General features: G+C 36.9%; 1 protein-coding gene across 1 annotated transcript in view; it reads right to left on the bottom strand.

Annotated features, from left to right (window-relative positions):
• csmd3a (CUB and Sushi multiple domains 3a) overlaps window positions 1-25,511 on the bottom strand; it is a 372,265-nt gene that overhangs the window by 246,783 nt on the left and 99,971 nt on the right. The window contains exons 6-14 of the mRNA XM_052143551.1: window positions 25,285-25,397; window positions 20,765-20,842; window positions 14,637-14,724; window positions 14,298-14,422; window positions 13,427-13,548; window positions 10,112-10,215; window positions 4,080-4,192; window positions 3,789-3,971; window positions 1,551-1,877 (exon numbers count right to left, since the gene is read on the bottom strand). Coding sequence (XP_051999511.1) covers window positions 1,551-1,877; window positions 3,789-3,971; window positions 4,080-4,192; window positions 10,112-10,215; window positions 13,427-13,548; window positions 14,298-14,422; window positions 14,637-14,724; window positions 20,765-20,842; window positions 25,285-25,397 — 1,253 coding nt within the window. The remainder of the gene's footprint in view (window positions 1-1,550; window positions 1,878-3,788; window positions 3,972-4,079; window positions 4,193-10,111; window positions 10,216-13,426; window positions 13,549-14,297; window positions 14,423-14,636; window positions 14,725-20,764; window positions 20,843-25,284; window positions 25,398-25,511) is intronic.

Genomic DNA, 25,511 nt, shown 5'->3' with positions numbered 1-25,511 from the left:
AAATAATGCAAGCTGTCGCGTGAACATGCATGCATCTGTGAATGAGCTTTTCTCATAGCGCTCAAAATCACGCTATGGACTAGACTCTTCCAGTTTAGATGCAACACTCTTATAGAAATCATTTGGAAAAACATCTTATAAAAACGTTGGCTAGGTTATGAATTTAAGTATTTTCAGAATGATCTCAATAATCTCAAAATGGAAAATATCGACTGAGTAAAAGGCATAGTTGTTGCATGTTTAATTGCACAAATGGCATCCTGTTTTCATCTCAAAAATAATTTCTGTTAGTAGCATTTTTAATCTAATATTCTCTTCTAATCACTTTTTGCCAATTTTAACATTTATTTCAAATCACAGCAGATATTTCTAGTTACACTACAAATGGAAGATAAAGTTATAATCAAATATGTAAAGAATAATAATTATTGACGACGGACCATTGAATTGTTTAAAAATAATGCACACCCGAGATGGTAATGCGGTCACGATGCGCACCCATTGCATCTCGTGTGTGCATTATTTTTTTAAACAATTCAACGGCCCGGAGTCAATTATTCCGCTTATACCATGTTTGCCACACCTTAAGACATCGTTTAGAGTTTTATCTCAAAACATTTTCTGGTTTTCGTCCCTAAAATGCTCTCGTAAGTGGAACTACTTTCTTCCGCAACAGCGTCTTGCTTTAATACAGTTGCTAATTCGAAAACGTCACGTTAGAACTAGCAACGGAGGCTTCTGCTGCTTTACTCGAGCATTTGTGCGAAAGTTCGCATTTGACGGCTCGAAAGAGAGAAACTCGGAAAAGAGAGATCGCTTCAGGGATTACCTTTTTTGTTCCTTCTCTCCTCAGAAGTAACATTGCTTCAAAATCGGCATATCCCCGTTATAAACCTAACAACTTTTTTTCATCCCCACTGAGATGCAGGAGTGCGCTGACATGAGGACTCACGAGTATGTTTGACCTTAAGTGTGTGCGTTACGCTTATAATGTGTGTCCTCGAGGGCTTTTCCAACAGATATCTCAGATAATATAGAAACTGTTGTACTGATCAAGTGTATCTAGCATTAATACAGCTCAAGAGCAAGTGTAAGTGCGTGAGGGCTCTTTTTAACCGAAATTTAAATATATGTAGGATGTTTTAGACATTGTTTGACGTTCTTAACAGATTTACTTTAACCAACAACTTTGTTTTAATTGTATATTTTGTTTTGGTAGACTGTAGGGCTCTTTGAAATAACTGAAATAATTTGGCAAATTGATATGGAACCGTTATGCGGTCAAGATCTGGATCTACTTCATAGCAGTGCATTTACTTGAAAACTAATTAGAACATCCGTGAACCAATCAGAATGAAGCATTCAACAGACCCATGGTATAAAGTATATTATACAAGTATTCCATGCATACACAAAATATGCATACTGTGCATGTATACAAACTGTATACTTCAAAAACAGGTAGTATGTATATTATGGTAGTATGCCATTCCGAACACAGCCTCAATTTCAACAATTCCAAACCATTTAATTCATAGAGATTCACTCACTGCTGTAGGTGATGTTGAACCCTCGACCAGACATTGAATGGTCTGCCTGGAACTCCAGCTGTAGGATGTTGGAGTTGCTGGTGAGGTGGGACGGGACCTCCGCACCGGAAAAACGTCCCAGCACCACAACGTCCGCCATCTCCCCATCTCGCACTGTCAGGAAGTCGTATGGAGGCTCCAAATCAAAGTCATTGAAGGCCAGGTGGATCCGGCTGCCCGGTTCAGCGATGATCAGCCAGACGCAGTTCAAGTTGTTGCCATAACCTTCCGGATAGTCTGGAGACAGAACGGTTCCCATCGCAGCCGTAAAGTTGGACATACAGGGAACTGAGTGGAAGAAGGGGTACTGCATCAGTCACGTCAAAGCCATGTGAATGTTAAAACTACAACAGTATTTACTGATCTTAAGTTAAATGCTTACTTAATTGCTTTCAGTGTTGGGAAAGCAACTTCAAAACTGTAGCTTGTGTGCTTGAATTGAGTACAAATGTACAGTAGAATTTTCTTAATATGTTATGCTATATTTACTTCAACACATATTCTTGTAATACAAAATGACAAAAACAAAAAAACACTTCACCGTTGTTACTCAAGCTACACTAATTTAAAATTGTTAATAATCTTCTTCTTAGTATAAAATCAAGTCCCACTCTACCGTTTTTATTGAACATCCTGTTTCATTCTCAATTATGTCAGATTACAGAAGTAAAATGGCTTTCACATTATGCGTCAGCACCTCACAGCTGCTAAATAATCAATAACACACTACCAGCAGGTAAGCTGATAGAAGGCAAATCTTTTTAAGGACTTGTTTCCTTGATTAGTAAGTAATCTAACCAATTGTTTACGGTTCATTGGGAATTTTAAAACACACCAAACCAAACTTGTGTTGTTCATTAGTCAAGCTCCAAAATAATTGCCCACTTATCATCTACCAGAGTGCAGCTTTCCACTCAAAGCTGCATGTTAGCTGTATTTAAAGGTGCAGCAGTCATTTTGTTTACACACTGAAATAAAACGCACTTTTAATTAGTCTGATCTCTTGACATCATTTCATTTAGATGTGTCTTATCTACTCAGACAGATTCAAAGGGTCGTCAGCACTCATCTTCATAATGAGCTCATACACTAACAGGTCGGGGAAGTGTGACATTAAAACATATTTCCTGAATGCACACTGCTCTCTAATAGGACACATGGCTTGAGGTTCAGATAGCTTCGTTCTAGGAGTGTTGTTCTCTAACATCCTGCTAGACTGAATTTGCGCTTGTGTTCAATTCAAATGTGTTGCGTCGGTAATGAGACATGCAACAATGAATTCTGGTGGGCTAAGTTTGAACAAGTGCAAACGCAATTCAGCAAATAGGGACTTTTTGGACATTTCGGTCTGTCTCTCACACAAACATATCTCATGGCTTAGATATTTAATGTTTTTTTATCGTTTTTGAAGCTTGTCAGTTGCTCTGTTCCAAAACCTAGTGATCGCCGTGGAAGTTAAAGAATTATAGACATGCTAAAAATGCAAAGGCTGTTTGAAAAGATGGTAGGCCTACTGTGTGAAATTCATTACTGAAAAGAATCAATAAAAATAGATCAATCTAATTTAGAAAATTTATTATTTTACCCAGAAGTTTTGTTTACTATTTCTTTTTTTTTTGAGTATTATGATTTTAGCTTAGCAACATGCTAATGTCAAGTATCCTGTGATGTGTGACATAAAAAGACCATGTCAACATGTTAACTTGTTTTCGTATCTTTTCATAATGTTTACGCTACTCAGTTGCACTAGAATGGCTTATTCGTCCACTGAAAATTCAGCATTTCGAAAAAGCACTCTATTACAGCATACATTGGAAAATGATGATGTTAGGAAACTGAAAACAGTGTTTTAAAACGGATTAGTGTGGCTGTGGCCTGAGTTGCTGCCTATGTAGAGGGTCGAATCGCTCACTTATGGGTTTCCATGTCAGTTAGGATACAACCACAGAAGGCAGCTGCCTATGTAGAAAGCTCACTAGGTTTTGGAACAGAGCTAGTTTACTAGTATCACCATCCACCTTTGTTGAATGCAAACATAATTTTATTTATTTTTTTAAAAAGCAGTTTGGAGATTCTGCTAATTATCCCCTTTTGTGTTCCATGTAGGATAAAAACAACATTCTGGTTTGGAATGACAAGGTGAGTGAATAATGATGGAAATTTCTTATTTAGGTGAACTGTCACTTTAAGAACACTCACATATACAGATGGGGATGTTAGCAGACCACTGATTGTTATTCTGACAGGAAATCATTCGCTCGCCGATGAGCTCGAATCCAAACTGGCATTCAAAGCGCAGCACGTCCCCGTTGGAGAATCCGCCTCCCTCGCGCAATCCGTACAGAGGGATCCCAGGGTCACCACAACTTTCCTTGTCAATTTCTATGGGTAGTCGAGAGAATTGATTAAAAAAACAGCAGTACAGCTTTGGAGGCAGCAGAGCAATTTATGTGGGGAGTTTAGGAAGCGCAAGCAGAGAAACACACTCACCTTTATAGTTGATCTTAAAACCAATAGAGCCCACACTTTCATCAGACTGCAAATGCAGCCACATCTGATGGGTCATACTGACGATGAGGTCAGGCACAAAACTGCCTGTTAACCTGTCGGTGCAGAGTGAACAAAGATGCTGAGTTTAGCCTTACAACAAAGTACAATGATACAGTGATGATATTAATGGTACTTCAAAAAATATAAAAATTCAGTGCATCAACAAAAATCATTTATTTTCACACAAATCATGAATAAAACGGCAGATAAATGGTTAATAAACAAATATTTATTGCATTATTACTTACACAAGCAATCTTATGACATCGATTTTTTTTTTACTATAACACATGATATGAAAGACAATATATTTCAATGCTTGCGACACATAGCCAACAACATTCACAAGCTTATTCCAGTGGACTTTCTATGCTTAAGACTGGGGTATGAGTCCTGAAGATTAAACGAGTCGACACATGAGCCGAACGTGTTATGAAATGATGTGGTTGCTATAGGAATTGTGTTTTTTTTATCTCACTTTTGCTTTTATGATATTATAGGTTAGGTGTAGGGTTTAGGGCAGGGACGTTGGTTTTGTTTATTTAAATAAGAAAAAAATTAATTAGGTTAATTCTAATTCTAATTTTTTTATGTTAATGCACTATCATCTCACTTTTGCTTTTTATGACACTATTGGTTTGGTTTGGTTAAAGGTTTTGGTTAGGGAAAAATGTGAAAAACAAATTAGATTTTAGGTTAATGCACTATCATCTCACTTTTGCTTTTTATAACACTATTTGTTTGGTTTGTTTAAAAGTTTTGATTAGGTAAGTCCATCTAGTTCATTTAAAACTCCATAGAGAATTAACCTTAAAAACCTAATCTTTTTGGGAGAACATTTAACTTTAAAAAATTAAATTTCATCTGCAGCGATACGTGTAATAAATCACGCAATTTAAATGAGCAAAACTGTCGTTCCCCAGTCTCTGCCCGGGCTCATGACCATGGAGGTTGTTCCCCACTCTCAGCCCGTACCCACGACCACGAAGGTCTTTCCAGATTCTCTACCAGTGCTCACGACCACAGAGGTTGTTCCCCAGTCTCTGCCCGTGCTCACGACCACGGAGGTCATTCCCCAGTCTCTGCCTGTGCTCACGAACACTGAGGTTGTACCCAAGTCTTTGCCAGTGTTCACGACCACGGAGGTCGTTCCCCAGTCTCTGTCCGTGCTCACCACCATGGAGGTTGTTCCCCGGTCTCTGCCCATGCTCACGACCACGGAGGTCGTTCCCCGGTCTCTGCCAATGTTCACAACCACGGAGGTCGTTCCCGAGTCTCTGCCAGTGTTCACGACCATGGAGGTTGTTCCCAATTCTCTGCCCATGTTCAAGACCACGGATGTCATTTCCCAGTCATCCAGTACTCTTACCTCTGAGCCTCCTATGGCTCCACCTTCCATGGCTTTGCCCCTCTAGCCTCCCACGGCTCTGCCTTCCATGGTTTTGCCCATCTAGCCTCCCACGGCTCCGCCTTCCATGGCTTCGCCCCTCAAGCCTCCCACGGCTCCGCCAACCATGGAGCCTGACATCGTCGAGCCGCTCCCAGCTCTGCCCACAGAGTCTTACACGACTCCTGACCCAGTCCCTACCCTGAGGTGGTCTCCTTGGTCTCCTGGCCATCCGCCTGATCTGCTCTGGTCTCCTTGGTCTCTGGCCATCCACCTGATCTGCTCTGGTCTCCTTGGTCTACTGGCGGTCCGCCTGATCTGCTCTTGACTCTTTGGTCTCCAGCTCCACCTCAGCCCTCTGAACCTCTGACACCAGCCTGGTACTCCAAGCCTGCAGTGTCACCCTCGCTGTCCATCCCTCTGTCTCTGCCTTGGTCTCAAGCCTCCCTGACTTTTCCTTGTTCCTCTGCTCCCCTTGCCCTTGTGCCCCCTTGAACTGGCTGTTTCCCCCTTCCCACCACACTCCGTGGACAATTATTATTGTTTTTTGAGCATCTGGAATCCGCTCCTTAATGGGGGTCTCTGTCACGTATTCCCTGTTTCTGTGCTTAGACTGTGCTTAGACTTTTATTTAGAAATTCTTGTTTAGTTTCCTGTTCCCTTTTTCTGCTGGTTTTGTAGTCCTTTGTAGTTTCCTTTCATGATTGGTTTTCCCCAGGTGTTCCTCGTTCCCTTTGTTTGCCCTTGTGTATTTAAGCCCTTGTTACCCCTGGTTTCTTTGTCAGTCTGTGTTGTCATGTTCTGTGCCTGGTTCCCTGAGTTCTTTGTTTATTTTTTGTTTAATTAAAAGCTGCATTTAGATCCTCATTCCTCACCTGCCTTGTCACAGTACCATGGCCAAAAAACAGGGTTTTACCATGGTACGATGTCCAAAAAACATGGTAATAACATCGTACTTTTTGAACAGTAAGTGTATAAATAAAGCAAAATCTTAATTTCACCTGCGTAAACTTGGACCAAAAAATCACATTAAATGTGGCATACAGTATGTGTAACACAGTTAAGGATGGGCAAGGAGAAGGCGAGAACCGGCTTGTCAACATATCATAATTTAATGCAAACTTAAACCAAAAGCACAAACACATAAACATAAACACACACACGACGGACATGCCCGTAATTCTCTCTCTCTCGAACCATCGTCACCGGCCACCTTTATCCCTCGCTCGCCTCATCAGGCCGATTGGGGTCCGGGCGCGCGATATTCCGACCCGGCCCCGCTCCACAGTATGCAATACTGTTTTAAAAGTGAGTGGTGTTTTGTCCTTGAAGAATTTGAAGAACTCTCTCTGAGTACTAAATGGATTGGAGTTTGGAAGCTTGCCAGACAAATGCACCAGAAAGCATCCACAGACAGTCACCAAAGTGTGTCCACCCAAGATACCCAGCGAGACCTACAACTGATGGGCAGAGAGGCGTGGAGGGAAGCGTGGAAGAGAAATGTGTTCATGGGGAACAAATTTAGCTGGAGGCATTTAAACTTAGCAGTTGTTATGGCATTATGGCATTATTGCTGTTGATACAGATGACAGCTGAAAAGTTGAAAAAAATACTAGAAAAAAAAACAGTAAAGTCAATTAAAATTGGACATTTGAAAGATGTCATAGAATCATTTTGAAGATTTTTCTTTCTCTTTTGAAATTAAATAGTTTGATGTAATATGAGGATATTCTCTTACACGGTGTCTAACACTGTGTGGCATGTCGCATCAAAACCAAATCACTCCCATTAATCAACAAAGCTGTCTACACTGGAATCTCTCAATGCAGTATACATTTCTAAGTGCTGCACAGCTCCTTAAACACTTTTTTACCCTGTCTGTCTGATATAAAATTATATTATTCACAAATATTATGTGTGAACTCATTGTGATTAATTGTATTTGTTATATTTTTTTAATATAATCTGACCGTCAAAAGCAGCTTGTGATGTTTCCAGTCCGTTCTTATGTCAAGTCGTAATAATAGTACAAATGTTACCATGGTACAGTATCTGGAAAACTTGGTATCACCATTGTACAATGTCCAAAAAAATATTATTGCCATGGTACAATATCCCAAAACATGGTAATACCATGGTATCATGTAAAAAAACCATTAAAAAAACATGGTATTGCCATTGTACAATGTAAGATTATATATGCATAAGAATTGAAACAACATATATCTGAATCTAGGAATAAAACCAGCCTTTCAGTTTGGAATGTTTCACCATCATAAATCAAAAGGCCCAGGTAAGGACAGGCCCCTCTGCAACCTGATCTTCCACACACAGTTAAAGCAGACTTCTCTTTTGAAAAGGTTACAAGGACCACTAAGAACTCAATAAGAACATTTCATCTTAATCTAGCCTTGCTAGATAATGCTGAAAATCACTTTGAACTGTGGTAACGTTTGTACCTAACAAATTAAGGATTATAGACTGATGGAACTCTTTAAAATGTGTGTAGCGATGTGCAATCACCTGTAATTGATAAATATAATCTTTAATTTTGTATGATTTATCTCATTTTACTAAGAATGGTAACTATAAGGTTTAACTTGGTTGCAATGATGTGTAAAACCAACATGATTTTGTAACCAGAGATTTTCATGTTTTATTACCTACATGTATATCATCCATAAAGACATGTCATGTTTAGTATGTAAACATTTGTTTGTGTATGAAGAAAACTCTGATGACAATGAATATTATGTATCTTGTACCATACTCAAGATAGAATAGCTCATGATTAAATATGCACTATTTTTGGGCGGAAAATTTTAAGAGTCTGAAATAAAGGACCATAACTCAACTGTCGGAAAAGACAGCCCAGTTGACCATGTGACTCTGAAAAGTCACTTCTGATTGGCGCAGGACACCTTTGGGGGATGCGGCCAATCTCAGTTCAAATAGTTCCAAACAGGAAGAAGTCTCTCTCTTGACTCTTCATCCTCTGGTCTCTCTTGCCCTCTCTTTATCTTGCTCTTCAGTTGCTCTCTGCTCTCTGAACACTCTTCCTCCCATGTGAGATCCAAGGGAACTCGGGACTCGACGTCCCGAGAAGGAGTGAGAAGGCCTCACTTCACAGCTAATATCATCATCTCATACAGAGAATAAATTCGATCATACAAAGAGATCAAAACATCAATGGAACGAACTTTCGACCAAGAACCGTAACATAAAGGACGCCAGGACACTCAAGTAACACCTCCAATATTGTGCTCAAAGTGCTGGTGAGTTGATTAAATAATTTGGGTTATCCGATAGCAAATCGATGTAGACTCAAAGAAGGATGAACTGGTTCTTAAGGTATTGTAAACAGACTCCATAGAGTGCATTTTCAATGTACTGATCAGTTCACATTCTGTCACTTTTCACCAACCTGTCTCATGTATACATGTGTTAGATTATATTTATATTTAGAATAGTAATAAAGTTTGTCTGTGTTCAAAGATGACTTGACTGTGGTATATTTGATAAATAATCTCATCCCTGTTTCTGAAAGATTTCGCTTCAAAAATGTACCCCTAAATACAAGTGATATTATTTTCAATAAGCCATGAGAATAATATCACTCCAATAAGTGAATTAATCATAATTCACTTATTAAAGCTAATTCCTTACAGTAGAAATTATGAGCTGATAGAATTAGATGTTGTATTATGGTTTCAATGGTGGAGAATCTATTAAGACAAATAATATAATATAATTCTAAATTTAGCATGCGTGCAAATTACCCTACATATAATGATGGTAAAATGCGTACAAAATATACATTTTTAACTGATTGAGTCCACATCTCTAAATTATATATGTAAATACCCTACAACAATTAAAAAAAAAAACATGGTATTACCATGGTACCACATCCAAAAAAAGCATGTTAATACCATGGTGTAATGTAAAAATATGGTATTCCCATGTGACAATGCCCAAAAACATGGTATTACCATAGTACAATGTTCACAAAAACATGTTACCATAGCACCACGTCCAAAAAACATGTTAATATCATGGTATCATGTAAAACATGATTTTACCAAAAACATGGTATTGCCATGGCACCTCATCCAAAAAAAGCATGTTAATACAATGGTGTAATGTAAAAATATGGTAGTGCCATGGAACAATGCCCAAAAACATGGTATTACCATAGTACAATGTTAAAAAAAAAACATGTTACCATAGCACCATATCCAAAAAACATGTTAATAGCATGGTATCATGTAAAACATGGTTTTACCAAAAACATGGTATTGCCATGGTATCATGTCCAAAAACATGGTATACTGATGGTACAATGTCCAAAAAAAAAACATGATATTACCATGGTAATATGTCCAAAAAGATTGTACCTTGAAAAAGGCTGACTGCCGAAACATTGTCAAGAAAAATAAAATAACCTATATTTTGAGTTGTGCCGCTAATGGTCATTGCTAATGAACCCAACAGAACATTTTCAATATAGAAAACTTTCAATAAACATGCTTTTTATGAGCAAAACCCGTGAGACACAATGTCAAAGTAAAACATTGGTACTTACACTTGTATAATTGTTTTCGAGTCCCCAACCTCACTGCTGTCTCCAACAGTCAACGTATCATATCCTAGCTCCAAGTCGAACTCTTCAAAATTGATTTGAATAACCTGGAATGAGAAAAAATTGAAATATTTCTAATGGAACGCAACTCGAAGTGAAGTCCAATGACCAGTGGGGATTTCTCCACATGGTATAACTCACAGAGAATGAGAACTGAGCATTTAACCTAGTCTTAATTAAGTTTCTCAGTACAGTGCTTCAGACATAAAATATAAATTAAACGCACTATTCTCAGTATTATTATATTCATGGGCTCTCGGGGGCCAGTACTTGGCGGTAGCATATGTTGTTGGTATATTGACTCGGCGGCCCTGTTGAACTACAGTAATATATCTGAGAAATTCAGTGGGGACTTTCGAGTTAAAAAGGCAATGCATCAATTATGGGACAAATCATTTGAACAGTTCAATGAATGTTGAGCGTAAAACAAATTTCTGAGAGTACTTTCAATCAAGCTTGCAAGTAAACAGTCAAACGACGTGCTCCACTTGTTCCATTTTATTTCAAATGCTCACTTGTACATTAACAACGTTGTGTTTGTGTAATCACCCCCCAGTGTGTGTTTGGAGACCGCCTATGAAGTGCCTCTCACATTTAGTGAGAACAAACTGAATACTGAACCTCCGGCATGTTTTCCATGTACAGAGGAACAGAAACTGCACAAATTATAGAGTATATGTGCACCAAGTTACCTCAAGGGAGTCTATATATGCAATAAATCATCTTCTGTGCACTTGTCTCTGATACTTTTATTGATTTACTAATGCAGTGGTACCCGGATTTTACATCGGACATCAAGTGCCAACCCAACAGAGTGCCAAAATTGTCACTTTTGTAAAAATAAACAAAACAAATCCTTAAAAGCAAATATAAACTGCATAATCCAATCAGTACAGACCTGCAACCCACTTTACCTAAACTGGTGGGTTGTGACACCCAAAGTGTGTCCCAGGTCTGTACTGATTGGTTGAACAGGTTAATACCCATTCCTGGTGGTGCACCTAATATCTTTGAAGTGGAGTTGGGCTGGAGGCAACTATAATACAATTCTGTACCACCCCTTTTAGTTCATATATTAACTTAATTTATTGTGTTAACATAATAATAATGCCAATGAACTGCCCATGAGTCTCAAATAATGGCTCTGCGAAAAACACAATAAAATGTGAACTTTGTGATTCCATCAGGCGATGATAAATGAGGTAATAATGCAATGTGTGTTAGAGCTCATTTGCATCCCTCCCTCAGAGGAGGACACAGATTTAGTCACAACTGAGGATATGGACTGGTTATTTGCAAGTTGCTAATGGCTTGGCATGAAATGGGTAAAATACATTTTAAAAACCTACGATTGTTCGACACCTGAAATGTGCTTTTGGCGCTAATGGAAACATAAACTGCATGCACATTGGCCCCCAGAAAGTATTTGGACATTTAAACCACACTTAATGTTTGTTGTCACTACATTAGATACAAATGATCAAACCAACTAGAATCTGCAAACAAATGATGCTAGACCTTTTCTCAGAAATCCACTTTTCTGTGCCATTTGTGCTATTATGTTTAATCAGCATGTGGTCAAGATGATATTAGTGGATGAATAAAGTTGACACAGGTGTCCCAACAAAGTAACCAAAGGCATAGTTAACATCAAATTTAATCTGGATGTTTCACTAATGTTTGACAACCACAATGTGTTCAAATTACTGCTGTCTGTCGATTACAAATTGAAATTGCAATTAATTAAATGTTTTTCCATAGTTAGTTGCGATTAATAGCAGATTTTGAAAGTGCTGACATATTACATGAAGTATTTCCTGTCAAAATTAACTTATTTCCTTCTTAGGAAAGAAAACAAAACGCACCTTGTTGTACCAACTCAAAGAGGCACCAAATCACTTTCCCGGACTTTTGGTGTCACTGTACCACGTTGGTGAAATGATCTTCCCAACAGAAGCCGACTCACTAACTCATTTAAACTATTTCTCTAGAAAACATGTTTTTTGCTAGCTTATTAGGTGCTAGTAGTTACATATCAAAAAGGAAATTAGAAAATGCACACAGAAGTCATGCTCAGGTCTCAGGAGGATATAATGCTTTATTAACATTTTCCAAACAAAGTCTTCCACAGTATAAAGATAGAAATGGACTAAAATAGCACCAATTCAAATTCCAAAATGTAAGTGGGAGGTTATTCTAATTGAGATAATTAGTCCCCCCATAGGTTGCATATACATTACAATGGCCATTAAATCTCTTAAACTCTCACTCTCCACAATATTAATCTGCCAGTACACTGTGTCTGTCCGCTTTGCTACAGCTATTGTGCCACAGCCGCATTCATGATTCAAGTCAGGGCATTAACATAAAGCGTCCCTTTGAACTCCATATTAAAGTGCTTGCAAACAACATCTTGTTCTGTATTTTCGTGATAGTTAAGACTTGGTGTGCTTCTGTGTTACTTAAACTGCACACTACAGAGGGTGCAAACTATTTCTATCACAAGTCCCATCTGGGCTTGTTTTGTACAACAAACAGCGTTAAAGCCATCATTTGATCACTTACATGGCTGCTGTGTGTGTTTGTGGTGTGTGTGTCAGTGTAATAACTCCGGGAAGACACATCACAAAGGTTCAACCCTATTCCAACCAGTGTTTATGCTGAATTATGCTTTATTGAAGGTAAATGTGTTAATTGTGATTAAGAAAATTATGCATTGAACTTAACGAGTTAACTTTGATAGCTCTAGTCCAAATACTTTTTGTCTTCATTCTGAACAGACTAACTCATGTTTTATAATTTCAAACCCAACACACTTCTTTTAGTGAAATGTTTAGTTTGAAAAGTGTGCTTGTGCTAGATTTTTTAAGTGTTGCTTACGAGTTCAAACACTTTTTGAGGCTGCTGTATATATGGCAGTTATGTAATAGTTAAGAATTAAAGAAAGAAGATGCATTCATTTGAGAGCACAGGAAACTTTTCTCAGTTGAGAAAGAAATCAAAGTACTAATTTGAGATATTGATATCTCATAATTTCAAAAACCTCTCACAGTGGCATAACTAAACTAAACATCCAGTAAACAAAACAGAAGTAAACATCCTCAGACCCCACTGTTAACCCCCCATTTACAAAAATGTACCAGGGTAAATTGTAGTGTCTGCCAAAATACCATTGTTACTAGTTATCATTATGACTGTAAAATCATCATAAGTAAATATGCAATTTCCATTGTAATATGTGATGTCTTTGAGTTGCACCTTATTGGGGTTACTGGCAGTGATGATCCAAACACACTGCGAATTACTCTCATACTGAATGGGGAAATTAGGAGACGTAAATGTTCCTGAAGGTCCAAAGAGGTTCATCCCGCAGGTTTTTACTGCAAAACAACACAAAATGACAAGAAAAACACAAGTGAAGCCATTTGGTCAATCAGCGCCATGATATACAGTGTATCAAAATACAATGACAGTACCTTCTGATATGACCTTCACTGTACCATAATTTTTTATAAGAATGATTTTGATCAATATATATATATATATATATATATATATATATTAACTCAAGTTGACATACTACTTATGCAAGGAAAAGTAACTCAAGTTGTTTTTAGGGTTAGTTAGGGTAAGGTAAGAAATGTGGCTCTCAAATCTCATTTGCATTTCTGAACAATTAAAAAAATGTGTTGCGACAGGACTGACAGAGAGCACATGGGAAGATCATCAGTGAACAATGACTACCGTATGGCTTTAGAAGACGTGGAATATAGCGCATGAGTCATTTTGACTACTTATATGATACTTTCATAATGCTTTTTCTCCATTTTGTTGCTTGACAGTATAAACCACCATCCACTTAAAATAGCAGCTTGGACATTCTGCATCTGAAACATCACTTTGTAAGCTTCACAGAAGACAAAACAACAAGAGCAGGATTGGAACAACATTGGGGTGAGTAATTGACAATCAGTTTTGAGTGATCTGTTACTTTAAAACTGAGCACTTATGATACAGTTTGTAATCAGCGTGTGCATTCAATCACATTGATTTTAGGGATTACGGTAAATCAGTAGACCTGATGTCTATTCTAATCCTGATCGGAGTTTATTGAAGGCTATAATCTAACCTTTACACACGGGCCTGTGGTCACTCCATGCCGCAAACACTTCCGCTACCCTTTGGCAAGTAATGCTCTTGGATCCCTGAAGCACATGGTCTCCGTCGCAGGTGAATTGCACCGTTGCACCGATGCTGCCAAGGAAGCAAACACACATGCCAGAGAATCAATGAGTGAATTCTCACAGATCCCTCCCTTGTGTGCTGACAGATTGATCAGCTCTGCGTGCCGTTGCTTCATGTCAGAGCAAATGTCAGGCGAGGAATATAATCAGGGATTTCACAGATTTGGAAATAACCCTATGTGCCGTGGGCAGTCTGCCTGTGTGGATACAAAGTGGAGGCCTACCTGAAATCAGCACCAATGCGCTTGCCATTTTCTGGTTCCCCTGGGTCAGGGCAGAAGTTGGAGACCTGTTTTACCATTCCCTCATTCACTACAGGTGGAGAGAGCATATGGAGAAGCTAGTCAACCTAGAACCAGCAGCCAAAGCTCCATTACCTGTAATCATTCTCAACATAATGAAACCATAACACTGCAAAAAAAAAAATCTTAATCAGTTTTGTCTTGTTTTCTAGTACAAATATGTAAATATAAAAATAAGATGTGTTTTCCTGAGAAGTTAAATTGATTTTAAGACTTGTTTTCAGAGAATATATCTTGAATTAATGTTACTTACCTCATTGGCAAATATTGTTTTCTTGTTAAATAAGTATCACTTAATTTTGTTAGATTTGGGCTTTTGTTAGGTTAAAAATAAAAAAAAAGATTTACCAATGGAGTGAGAAAAATATTACTTAAGAATTAAGATAATCATTTATATTCTCTGAAATCAACTATTAATATCTCATGCAATTTTGCTTCTCAAGTACACTGGCGGCCAAAAGTTTGGAATAATGTACAGATTTTGATCTTATGGAAATAGATTGGTACTTTTATTCACCAAATATTTGATCAAATTATACTGATCACAATGTAGAGTCAGGACATTAATAACGTGAAAATGTACTATTACAATTACTTAAACTACAAAGATTTCTCGTAAAAAAGTCCTCCACATGTAGCAATGACAGCTTTGCAGATCATTAATATTCCAGCTGTCAGTTTGTCCAGATACTCAGGTGACCTTTCACCCCACACTTCCTGTAGCACTTGCCATAGATGTGTCTGTCTTGTTGAGCACTTCTCACACACCTTACAGTCTAACTGATCCCACAAAAGCTCAATGGGGTTAAGATCCATAACACTCTTTTCCAATGATCTGTTGTCCAATGTCTGTGTTTCTTTGCCCACTCGAACCTTTTCTTTTTCTTTTTGAAGGCCTGCACCCCTGAGTCTCCTCTTTACTGTTGTACATGAAACTGGTGTTGAGCGGGTAGAATTCAATGAAGCTGTCAGCGGAGGACATGTGAGGCGTCTATTTCTCAAACTAGAGACTCTGATGTACTTATCCTCTTGTTTAGTTGTACATCTGGTCTTCCACATCTCTCTCTGTCCTTGTTAGAGCCAGTTTTCCTTTATCTTTGAAGAATGTAGTGTACACCTTTGTATGAAATCTTCAGTTTTTTTTGGCAATTTAAAGCATTATATAGTCTTTGTTCCTCAAAACAATGATTGACTGATGAGTTTCTAGAGAAAGCGGTTTCTTTTTTGCCATTTTTGACCTAATATTGACCTTAAGACATGCCAGTCTATTGCATACTGTGGCAACTCAAAAACAAACACATAGACAATGTTAAGCTTCATTTAATGAACCATATAGTTTGATAAAATGGCAAGTGATTTTCAAGTACCAAATTAGCAATTAGCATGATTACTCAAGGATAAGGTGTTAGAGTGATGCTGCTGTCTAGATTTTTTTTTATAGTGATGGTGCTGTTTTTTTACATCAGTAATGTCCTGACTATACTTTGTGATCAGTTGAATGCCACTTTGGTGAATTAAAGTACCAATTCCCTTCCGAAACAGCAAAATCTGTACATGATTCCAAACTTTTGGCAGCCAGTGTGAATGCATCTCATTTTAAGGATGCTTCAATATGTTTTCTAGAAAACACAAAAAAATAAGTATTAAGAAAATAATTTTTTGCAGTGAATGTTAAACAGAGGTTTCATACTCAGAATAATAAGGAGTTGGCACACAATCCAGTACATAAATACACTTTAACCCAGTGTTAGCCCTAGTGATTAAGGATGTAAATCATTAGGAATTTAATGATTTTGGTTCTGATTCCATTCATACTTAATGTTTACAGATCGTGTTTAAGTTAATGTTTAAGGATGCACCAAATAATTGATACTAGCACATTTACATTATTTCTTTATATACAGTCCCATTCAAAAGTCTGAGTTCACATTGAAAATGTCCTTTAAACCTGGAGAAAAAGAGAATGTTTTTGTGGTTTTGATAACTTTGAGACATTTTATAATGTATAATTTTAATTTTTTAGAGTCTGCACTAGGTCACTAATCAAAGAAGCAAATTTATGACAAAACAGTCTGTGTAATGCTTTACAATCTAAATGCAATCCAATGAAAAACGGTTTGAAACTTTTCTTTTTCTTTTTTTCCGGTTACTTTGAGAATGGACCATTGTAATTTTCTCTCCATTTCTTCAGTGTTACTTTTTTCTTAATTGTGAATTAAGAAATTATGTTTGTAATAATTGACTTGTCGTCAATTACATTTTTTGTCTTGCAATTTGCAAGTGGGCTGTACCATTAGTGCAGTGGTGTTGGTTAGGGAACAGCCTGTATGTATGTACAGCTTTTAATATATATGCTTTTAAATTTAGGGTTATTAATATTTTCTTATTTTTTCTTTCCTATTTCTTATTAAACTTTACACAGAGTTGACTTGCAAGTTACCATGTCCATGTATCCTTGAACGTTATTCATTTCTAACTGTAAGGAAACTTTTGCTCATTGGTGGCTGGCTCAGTGCATGCTGCTATTGTGTTGAAGATGCCCTCCTTATTCACCCTCATTCAAAGACATTACATTATTCTTTTCTTATAGATCTATACATTAATGCCTTTTTACAGAATTCACTTGCTATTAGAGAAGTCGAATTACCAAATTGGTAGAAAACGTTCACGTACGCATTGGTCACTCCAGCCAGCCACTATTTTGTTTAAAAGCACCGGATTTCATTCTTAAAAATAAGACTACATAAATGTATTGGTATGGATCTTTTCTAATGTATTAATGTCTTTATAAGGAAATTACTTGCAAATATTTTTCGGAATTCAGAGTTCTTCACGTAGTCAAATACCATGTGGCAGTTTTCTTCCAATGAATATCATACAAGGAGAAATGGACCTGGTAAATTGCATGTATATGCTCTGTATAAATACCTTAATACAGAAAGAATATTATTGTTATAATTCATCCATCCATCCATCTTCAACCGCTTATCCGAAGTCGGGTCGTGGAGGCAGCAGTTCCAGCAGGGGGCCCAAAACTTCCCTATCCCGAGCCACATTAACCAGCTCTAACTGGGGGACCCCGAGGCGTTCCCAGGCCAGTGTGGAGATGTAATCTCTCCACCAAGTTCTGGGTCTTCCCCGAGGCCTCCTCCCAGTTATACGTGCCTGAAACACCTCCCTAGGGAGGCGCCCAGGGGGCAACCTTACCAGATGCCCAAACCACCTCAACTGACTCCTTTCGACGCAAAGGAGCAGCGGCTCTACTCCAAGCTCCTCATGGATGACTGAGGGAAGGAGGTATTGCCCCAAGTGAAGGAGTTCAAGTACCTCAGGGTCTTGTTCATGAGTGAGGGGACAATGGAGTGGGAGGTTGGCCGGAGAATCGTGACAGCAGGGCGGTATTGCACTCGCTCTGTCGCACCGTTGTCATGAAAAGAAAGCTGAGCCGGAAGGCAAAGCTCTCGATCTACTGGTCAATTCTCGTTCCTACCCTCACCTATGGTTATGAAGGCTGGGTCATGACCGAAAAAACTAGGTCGCGAGTACAAGCGGACAAAATGGGCTTCCTCAGAAGGGTAGCGGGCTTCTCCCTAAGAGATGAGGCAAGGAGCTCAGTCATTATTGTTATAATGAATAATGTAATTATTATTACTTCTACTACTAATATTAATTAGGTTGCAAACTCCTTAATGTCCATTAACCCCCTCACTAATGGTACAGCACACAGTGCAAATTGCAAGATACAATTTAGAAAAAGTAAAACTGAAGAAATGGAGAGAAAAGGACAATTATACATTCTTAAATAACCAGAAAAAATTAAATATAAAAGTTTCAAACCATCTTTCTATTCTTGCAACTGGATTGGTATGGTCTGAAAAATTAATTGTAAAGCATAACTTGGACCCAAAAGAAATTGTTATGCTGAAAATAGAATTTGTTATGAGAAAACTTAATATAGAGTTGTTTGAAAACCCATTTTTCAACCACCAGTTAAAGTAGCACTAGTTGATTAGTTCTACCCCTAGTTAAGGCTTTCCAGTATTATAATTGTTTTAAAGGGATAATTAACCCAAATATGAAAATCTGCTTATCATTTACTCACCCTCACACCATCCCAGATGTGTATGACTTTCTTTCTTCTACAGAACACAAAAGAAGATTTTTAGAAGAATGTCTCAGCTCTGTAGGTCCTTTAAATGCTAGTGAATGGTGAAAATCACATAAATGCGGCATTAAAATAATCCATACAAATCCTGTGGTTAAATCGATGTCTTCAGAAGCTATGTAATAGGTATGGGTGAGAAACAGATCAATATTTAAGTCCCTTATTACTATAAATCTTTGCCATTCACAAAAGTGAACGTGAAAGAGGATATTTATAGTAAAAAAAGGATCTGCTTCTCACCCAAAGTGATTGCATTGCTTCAGAAGATATATATTAAACCACTGGATGCTGCATTTTTGTGATTTTTGGAGCTTGAAATGTCTGGTCACCATTCACTTGCATTGAAAGTACCTGTAGAGTTGAGGTTTTCTTCTAAAAATCTTTGTTTGTGTTCAGCAGAAGAAAGTCGTACACATCTTGGATGGCATGAGGGTGAGTAAATGATGGGAGAATACCCCTATAATGGAGCCTGTTCTGAATAGGAACTGGTTCTCGGATTCCAACCCTAAATGCATACTTTATACATGTTTCTCACCTGCATCAACTCAACTATGCTGTACATACTCTGCATCTGGCTGCAGACCACCAATGCTGAACATGGTGTCATTTACATAAGGTAAACACTGACGAGTAAAACCTTGTAGCCGCCTAAGCCATAGATAGTACATGATATTTACTGCAAGAGACAATGTTATGCAGTTAATTTAGGGGGAACCTTTTACACAGGAGCGTTTGGCAGTGTACCGGGGTGCTGAATAAGACTCAATAATTCACCAGAAATTTTAATTTGGAATTAGCAATGCATGCACTAAAATAGAAGCTAATAAAAAAATTATATCTGGTTGTAATTAAGTGTTTCAAAAGCTAAATGAATCATAGACTACAGCACTTTATTACAACGGTGGGCATGAGGAGACATAAAAAGGACTTTTGCTGTGTACAAATAATTTCCATAGATAGCAATCGGGCATCTGTCACTGGCTTTGATAGAGCACGGAGCCCACATCCGTATCCAAGCTAGGCCGTTGCATTGGATATCTGTCTCAGCTGAGTAATTAAGACTCGGTCGGAGAGAATAAAAACCACCTGTGTGCCCTCCCAATCCCGCACAAGGGCAGTCGCCCGCATCGTGGATTTGACATTCTTTTCTGAGGGGCTTCTGTGGGTAAGGGACCCACAAGTCAGCTAAGCTCCATTAATCAAAATGCAGATTTCTGTTGCGCTGGATGCTCAAATTTCCTTTGATCCAGTTATTAAATGGCAAGTTAGAGGATTACAAATATGTTGCATTGTTCATGTTTTATGAATCGCAGGCTTTGAAGACTTTGTGGATGCAAAAGCACCAATGGAATAACATTTAATGAATATTAGAACAATTAAAAGGGATTCACATGTGAAAGAAATTAACCAATAAAAGAGCTTTTATGACAATAAAGCAACATTAATAACAGCTATAATTACACATCACATGCCTAGCATTGGAGAGCAGATCTTAAAAACCCCATTGAAAACTATTGAAAACTCTCAACGGGCAAGTCATCTTTACGTTATTTACATGTGAGAACGACATTAAAATTTGAAGTTTGGTTGCAAAGCAAATTCACACATGAAAAAAATGGTGTGCTGATGTTTTGAAGAACAAAAATAGCTGTATTGTGAAGTACAGTATACATATACCATAATATAGATTTTGATCAATACCACCCACCATGAAAGATACCGAGTACCATGTTATTACCATTTGATACCATCACTGTACCATGGTACCACCATATAACTTTTATCTAAGGCTATGTTCTGGAAAACAATTTGACTCATTATCACTCATTCTAAACTGGTAATCTGATGTGTAACATAATATTTCAGAAAAAAAGAACAGACTTACTTATTGAAAATTTACTTGTGTTGTCTTTTCCAGGTAATAGTTTAACTCCCCTTGATTTAAAGTCTCCAGATCTTTTTACTGTTCAGGAACAAAAGCAGAAACATCAAACACAATTAGTCAGATTATCACTCCATGTGTGGCTGAGATTATAAATGTAGTATTTGTAAATGTAGTAAAAGTGACAATGCAAATGAATAACAAAACAATTTTTAACAAAATGTTAAAACAATATAGTTTCTTTCTAAATCATGCGCCGTTTCAAAATATCATGCATATAATTTGATTTGCTCACATATTAGTTCTAAAATCAATCCAAAAAAACACAGAGTCTCCCGGCAAATCAATCAAAAATAGCTTGTGGACCTTTATTTCCTCAATAAGAAAAAGAGTAATTTTATGTAATTATGTTTTGAATTAATTATATTTAGCATAAATAAAATAAAGCCCATTTTTAGGACCACTAAGCTGTTCATGACAACTAAGCACATTTTTAACATTCATTGCTGTAATCCCAAAATGTTGTATTATCTTTAAAGTATTATATACATTGTGGCAGGGCGGAGGGCGGGGACGGGTCGTGATCCTACACACCCGGTCCCGTATTAGGCTAATCAAGCCTTCGAGAGGGATAAAGGTCGACTGCAGAGGATCGTGCGTGGAGAGAGAGATCGTTAACGGACATGTCCGTCATGTGTGTGTCTGTCTTTTAAGTTAATCATTAAAACTATTATTTATATTATCAAGACGGTTCTCGCGTCCTCCTTGCCCATCTTAACCCCCTTGACATACATATATATATACATTTCAAATGAGAAAGAGTGCGATATGGCCTTACATCAGTACTGCTGTGATTCGGCCACCACCGAGTGCCGTAGGTAATCACAGCAGTGCTGATTTAGGGGCATATAGCACGACTGTGAGTGTGATATTGCTTATACACAACAGTTCAATGAACAACTACATTTTTAAAAATTGAGTACGGTCATAAAAACACATTTGTGCATGGAACAATTTTGGAACAACGGATCTGAAACTGCCTTTGCTGGTTCAAAACAAATGATGCAACCAAGCTTCCATTAGTAATCATTAGTATCATGGTTTCTGCTGTTTCGGACAAGTTATTGGATAAACAAGGATGGATGGATGTGTGTGTGTGAGTGAGTGAGTGAGAGAGAGAGAGACAGACGTAGCGTGTGCAATAACCAGTTGCCACTCCCAAGCAGAGATGCTGTCAGCTTTCTGAAGATCAGCTTTAGCAGTGGAAAAATAGCATCCAAGCGGGGGTATTTCTCCCTATTTCACATTAGCCGGTGCACAAGAGTTGATCACTATAGAAACCGCAATGTCCTCTGCCATTTTAAACAGCACCCATTGTGTAATCAATCAGTCTGTTGTGTCTCTCAGCTGTGATGAGTCGTAATGCTGAAGTTGTTCGTTTAAAGCTGTTTAAAGCTATTTCCTAGCTTTAGTAGTGTAGTAGTTATACAAGCGATCATGGAGTGCTGTTGTATGCAAACATTGGATGTGGATTCAGTTCATGTTACCTAGCTGGCTCATATTACACACAAAAATGATCTTTTGCCACCACCTGCTGGCTAACATATGTAATGTCAAAAAAACATACAACACATACAGTAGCTCTTAACACATATACACTACTATTACACTTTAGTTTAGAACTGCAAGAACACAAGCAGAGTGATACACACAGTGAAGCGTCTGAGTTCCCTATTCCCTCATCAGTCATCAGTTTGTGTGTATATATATACCCTCAAGTTTCTCTCACTCTTTGTCAGTTTTTATGCAACCTAGTATGTTCCTTAGATCGTTGTTTATGTGTTTATGATATTGTTTAGTTCTTTGTATACTCCACGTTGTTTTGTATAACCTTCATCACCTTCATTGTAAGCCTGTGTTTAGGTCCATCATCTCCCATCTCATCTCTGCTTCAAACCGTGACATAATCTTAAAGAAAATATTGTCCAAATGCAAAAAATCGTATAGGCTTCATTTTCTTGATGCAAAATAGTATTTCTTCTTTGTATGATAATAATAATAATAATTATTATTATTATTACTTTGTTTTTTATTTTGGGTTGAATTGTGACTTTAGACATGTTTCACTCTATGTAAGCCATGGCGTGCCCATTAAAATAAAATGAAAATAAATAAATAAATGCTAACAAAATAAAATAATTATTTATATTTGCAAATTTAATTAATGTTTAAAATGTAATTGTTTAACAACAAAATTGTACATTAATAATGCATTTAATCTATATTAAAAATGTGATTAAATGCAACAATAAAATAACGCAATAATAAATGCACCTTTTAAATTATGTTTTAAAAAAGCATTTGGTAATTTATTTTCTTCATCCATTTGCAACTGGCTTTTCTTTTTCATCTGACAATCGAGCTTAAAAATGCACTGAGTAGTTGACTTGTGGGAGCAACAATTAACTTTTGACTCGTGATGACACTGGATGTGTTTTAAGACATCCCCTCTCCCAAGTCCCACTCGAACTGAAGTTAATTATCACTTCACGCTGCACTGTTAAATGCACAGTGGAACATGTACAGGAAGGGAGTCTGTCTCAACGATGGCTGTCCAATGGCATTTTTAAACTTGATTGTCAAATGGAGAAAGAAAAGAAATTGGCAAATTGGAAAAGAAAAGCTTAAGTAAAATTAAAAAGAAAATATATTGGCAAATTAATAAAGAAAATAAATTTAAAGGAATTTAAAATGTGCATTAAAAATGCTTAATAATGGGCTATTTTATTGTTAAATTTAATTGTATAAAAAATATGGTATCTTCCGTTCATTCAATTTCTGTTCTGAAATAATAATACAGGTGTTGTCTTTTTAAATGTTTCATTTAAAAAAAATCCTTTTTCTATTTTTGTTTCTCATTCTCACGTCTCAAAACGAAAACTGAAGAGAAGAAAAACCAAAATCTAAAAAAACGTACAAAAGTCACCAGCAGGGGGAGTAAAGATAAGAGACCAAATACATATTTTACACAGGGTAAGATGGTGTGACTATTCAGATGATGAATAATAGCGCAGTAAATATGGCATTTTAAGGAAAAACTATTGTAATCGTGGTGATTTTAAGGTATATACAGTAAAGGGACTTTTAAGGGGGAAGTAAAGCCCTGTTCGAACAGAATAATTTTACCGGACATATGTCTTTATGTTATTACTGCAGATGTCTATAAATTTACAGTCGATTTGCTTGATGGGAATTAAGTGATGTCTGCAGAAATCATTGAGATGAGTGTGTCTTCTGCATTTACACAGTCACCACATAACTGATCTATCAGAAAATGCATTGCAGTGCATTAATTATGACGGACATCATATCCTGCATCTGGGATTATTAAAATAAATTAATTGGAATATCTGACAAAATATAACAGAACTGGTGATATTAGTGAGTCTGAAATCCTACATCACTCTCTTGAATAAAAAATATGGACAATCTGTTCACATTATATTTGTCCCTCTGCAAAATATGTTCTGAAACGCAAATCACAATTTTACATGCTTGTGTAGCTACTTTTCTCTTTTCTTAACCTATATATATATATATATATATATATATATATATATATATATATATATATATATATTTAATGGCAAAATAAAGACTCAACAGCATAAAATGCTTGAGAAAAACATGCATCAGTCCAAACACAACAGCCAGCGTAATCTGGATTTCTTCTGAAGTGAAGTGCGTTTTACAGTTTCTGGTGTCTTCACTTGGCCAACATCCACTTCAGACACAGACAGAATTTTATTGAATGTAAAATATTCTACGGGATAATCTTTATTGGCACGTGAATGTGCAGTCCGTAAAAATGACTGGCATAACTGATTCGCATGGGATTAAAATCAGGGAGAATCTCTGGTAATTATTACCAATTCCCATGTCCCCATGTCTATGCAGAATATAATATAGGTTAAAAGTGTCAATCCTAGTTAGCTATTACACGACCTTCCGTGGACATTTCAGGAAATAACAGCTTTTTACAAAATCAGTGTTAAGATCATTTTTCTCAAACTTAATTTTCCAAATGCATAATGCATTTTTTTTTTAAAGAGGGGAAACAGTTTTATTGAATAATTTACTAGAGCAAATAAATGCTAAATAAAAAGGCAAGTTGTTTTATCATTTTCTGATTTTTTAATTTTTTTTAATTTAAAAATGGATATGGAATGAACGCTGATTATTCACACACAATTGTTTTGTTAAATATGATTACATATTTAAACAAGAGTTACATAAACACATTTAGAATTGTCTATTTATAAATTGGTTCATTTATTCATATTTTTATTTTCAAATTAATTGCTTGATATTTTCATTATTTTTTAAATGTCACTTCATGGCTTCCATATCACACATCATATCAAATCTTAAAAATATAAATATTTTAAATATTTGCTGACTTAGGATCCAGTATAACAATGTCAATCAAGCCATATTTACAACAATATCTATTTAAAACTTACCTTGATATTGAGCGCTGAATCCTTTATGTCGATGACTGTTGTCTGTTACGAAATGAAGTCGTAGCCAGTTCTTGTTGCTGACTATGGGCACAGGAATATTTATACCTGACAACCTGTAATGAAGATGCACATAAATCAAACATTTGACCTTTTGTGACATATCAAAGTAATTTTTAAAAGTGCTCTTATTTAATGTGATAACTAAACATACATTTCAGGCATTCTAA

Source organism: Xyrauchen texanus, chromosome 15 (genome assembly GCF_025860055.1).
Source record: "Xyrauchen texanus isolate HMW12.3.18 chromosome 15, RBS_HiC_50CHRs, whole genome shotgun sequence".
Classification (NCBI taxonomy): Eukaryota; Metazoa; Chordata; class Actinopteri; order Cypriniformes; family Catostomidae; genus Xyrauchen; species Xyrauchen texanus.
This window is presented reverse-complemented; position numbering and strand designations above follow the sequence as displayed.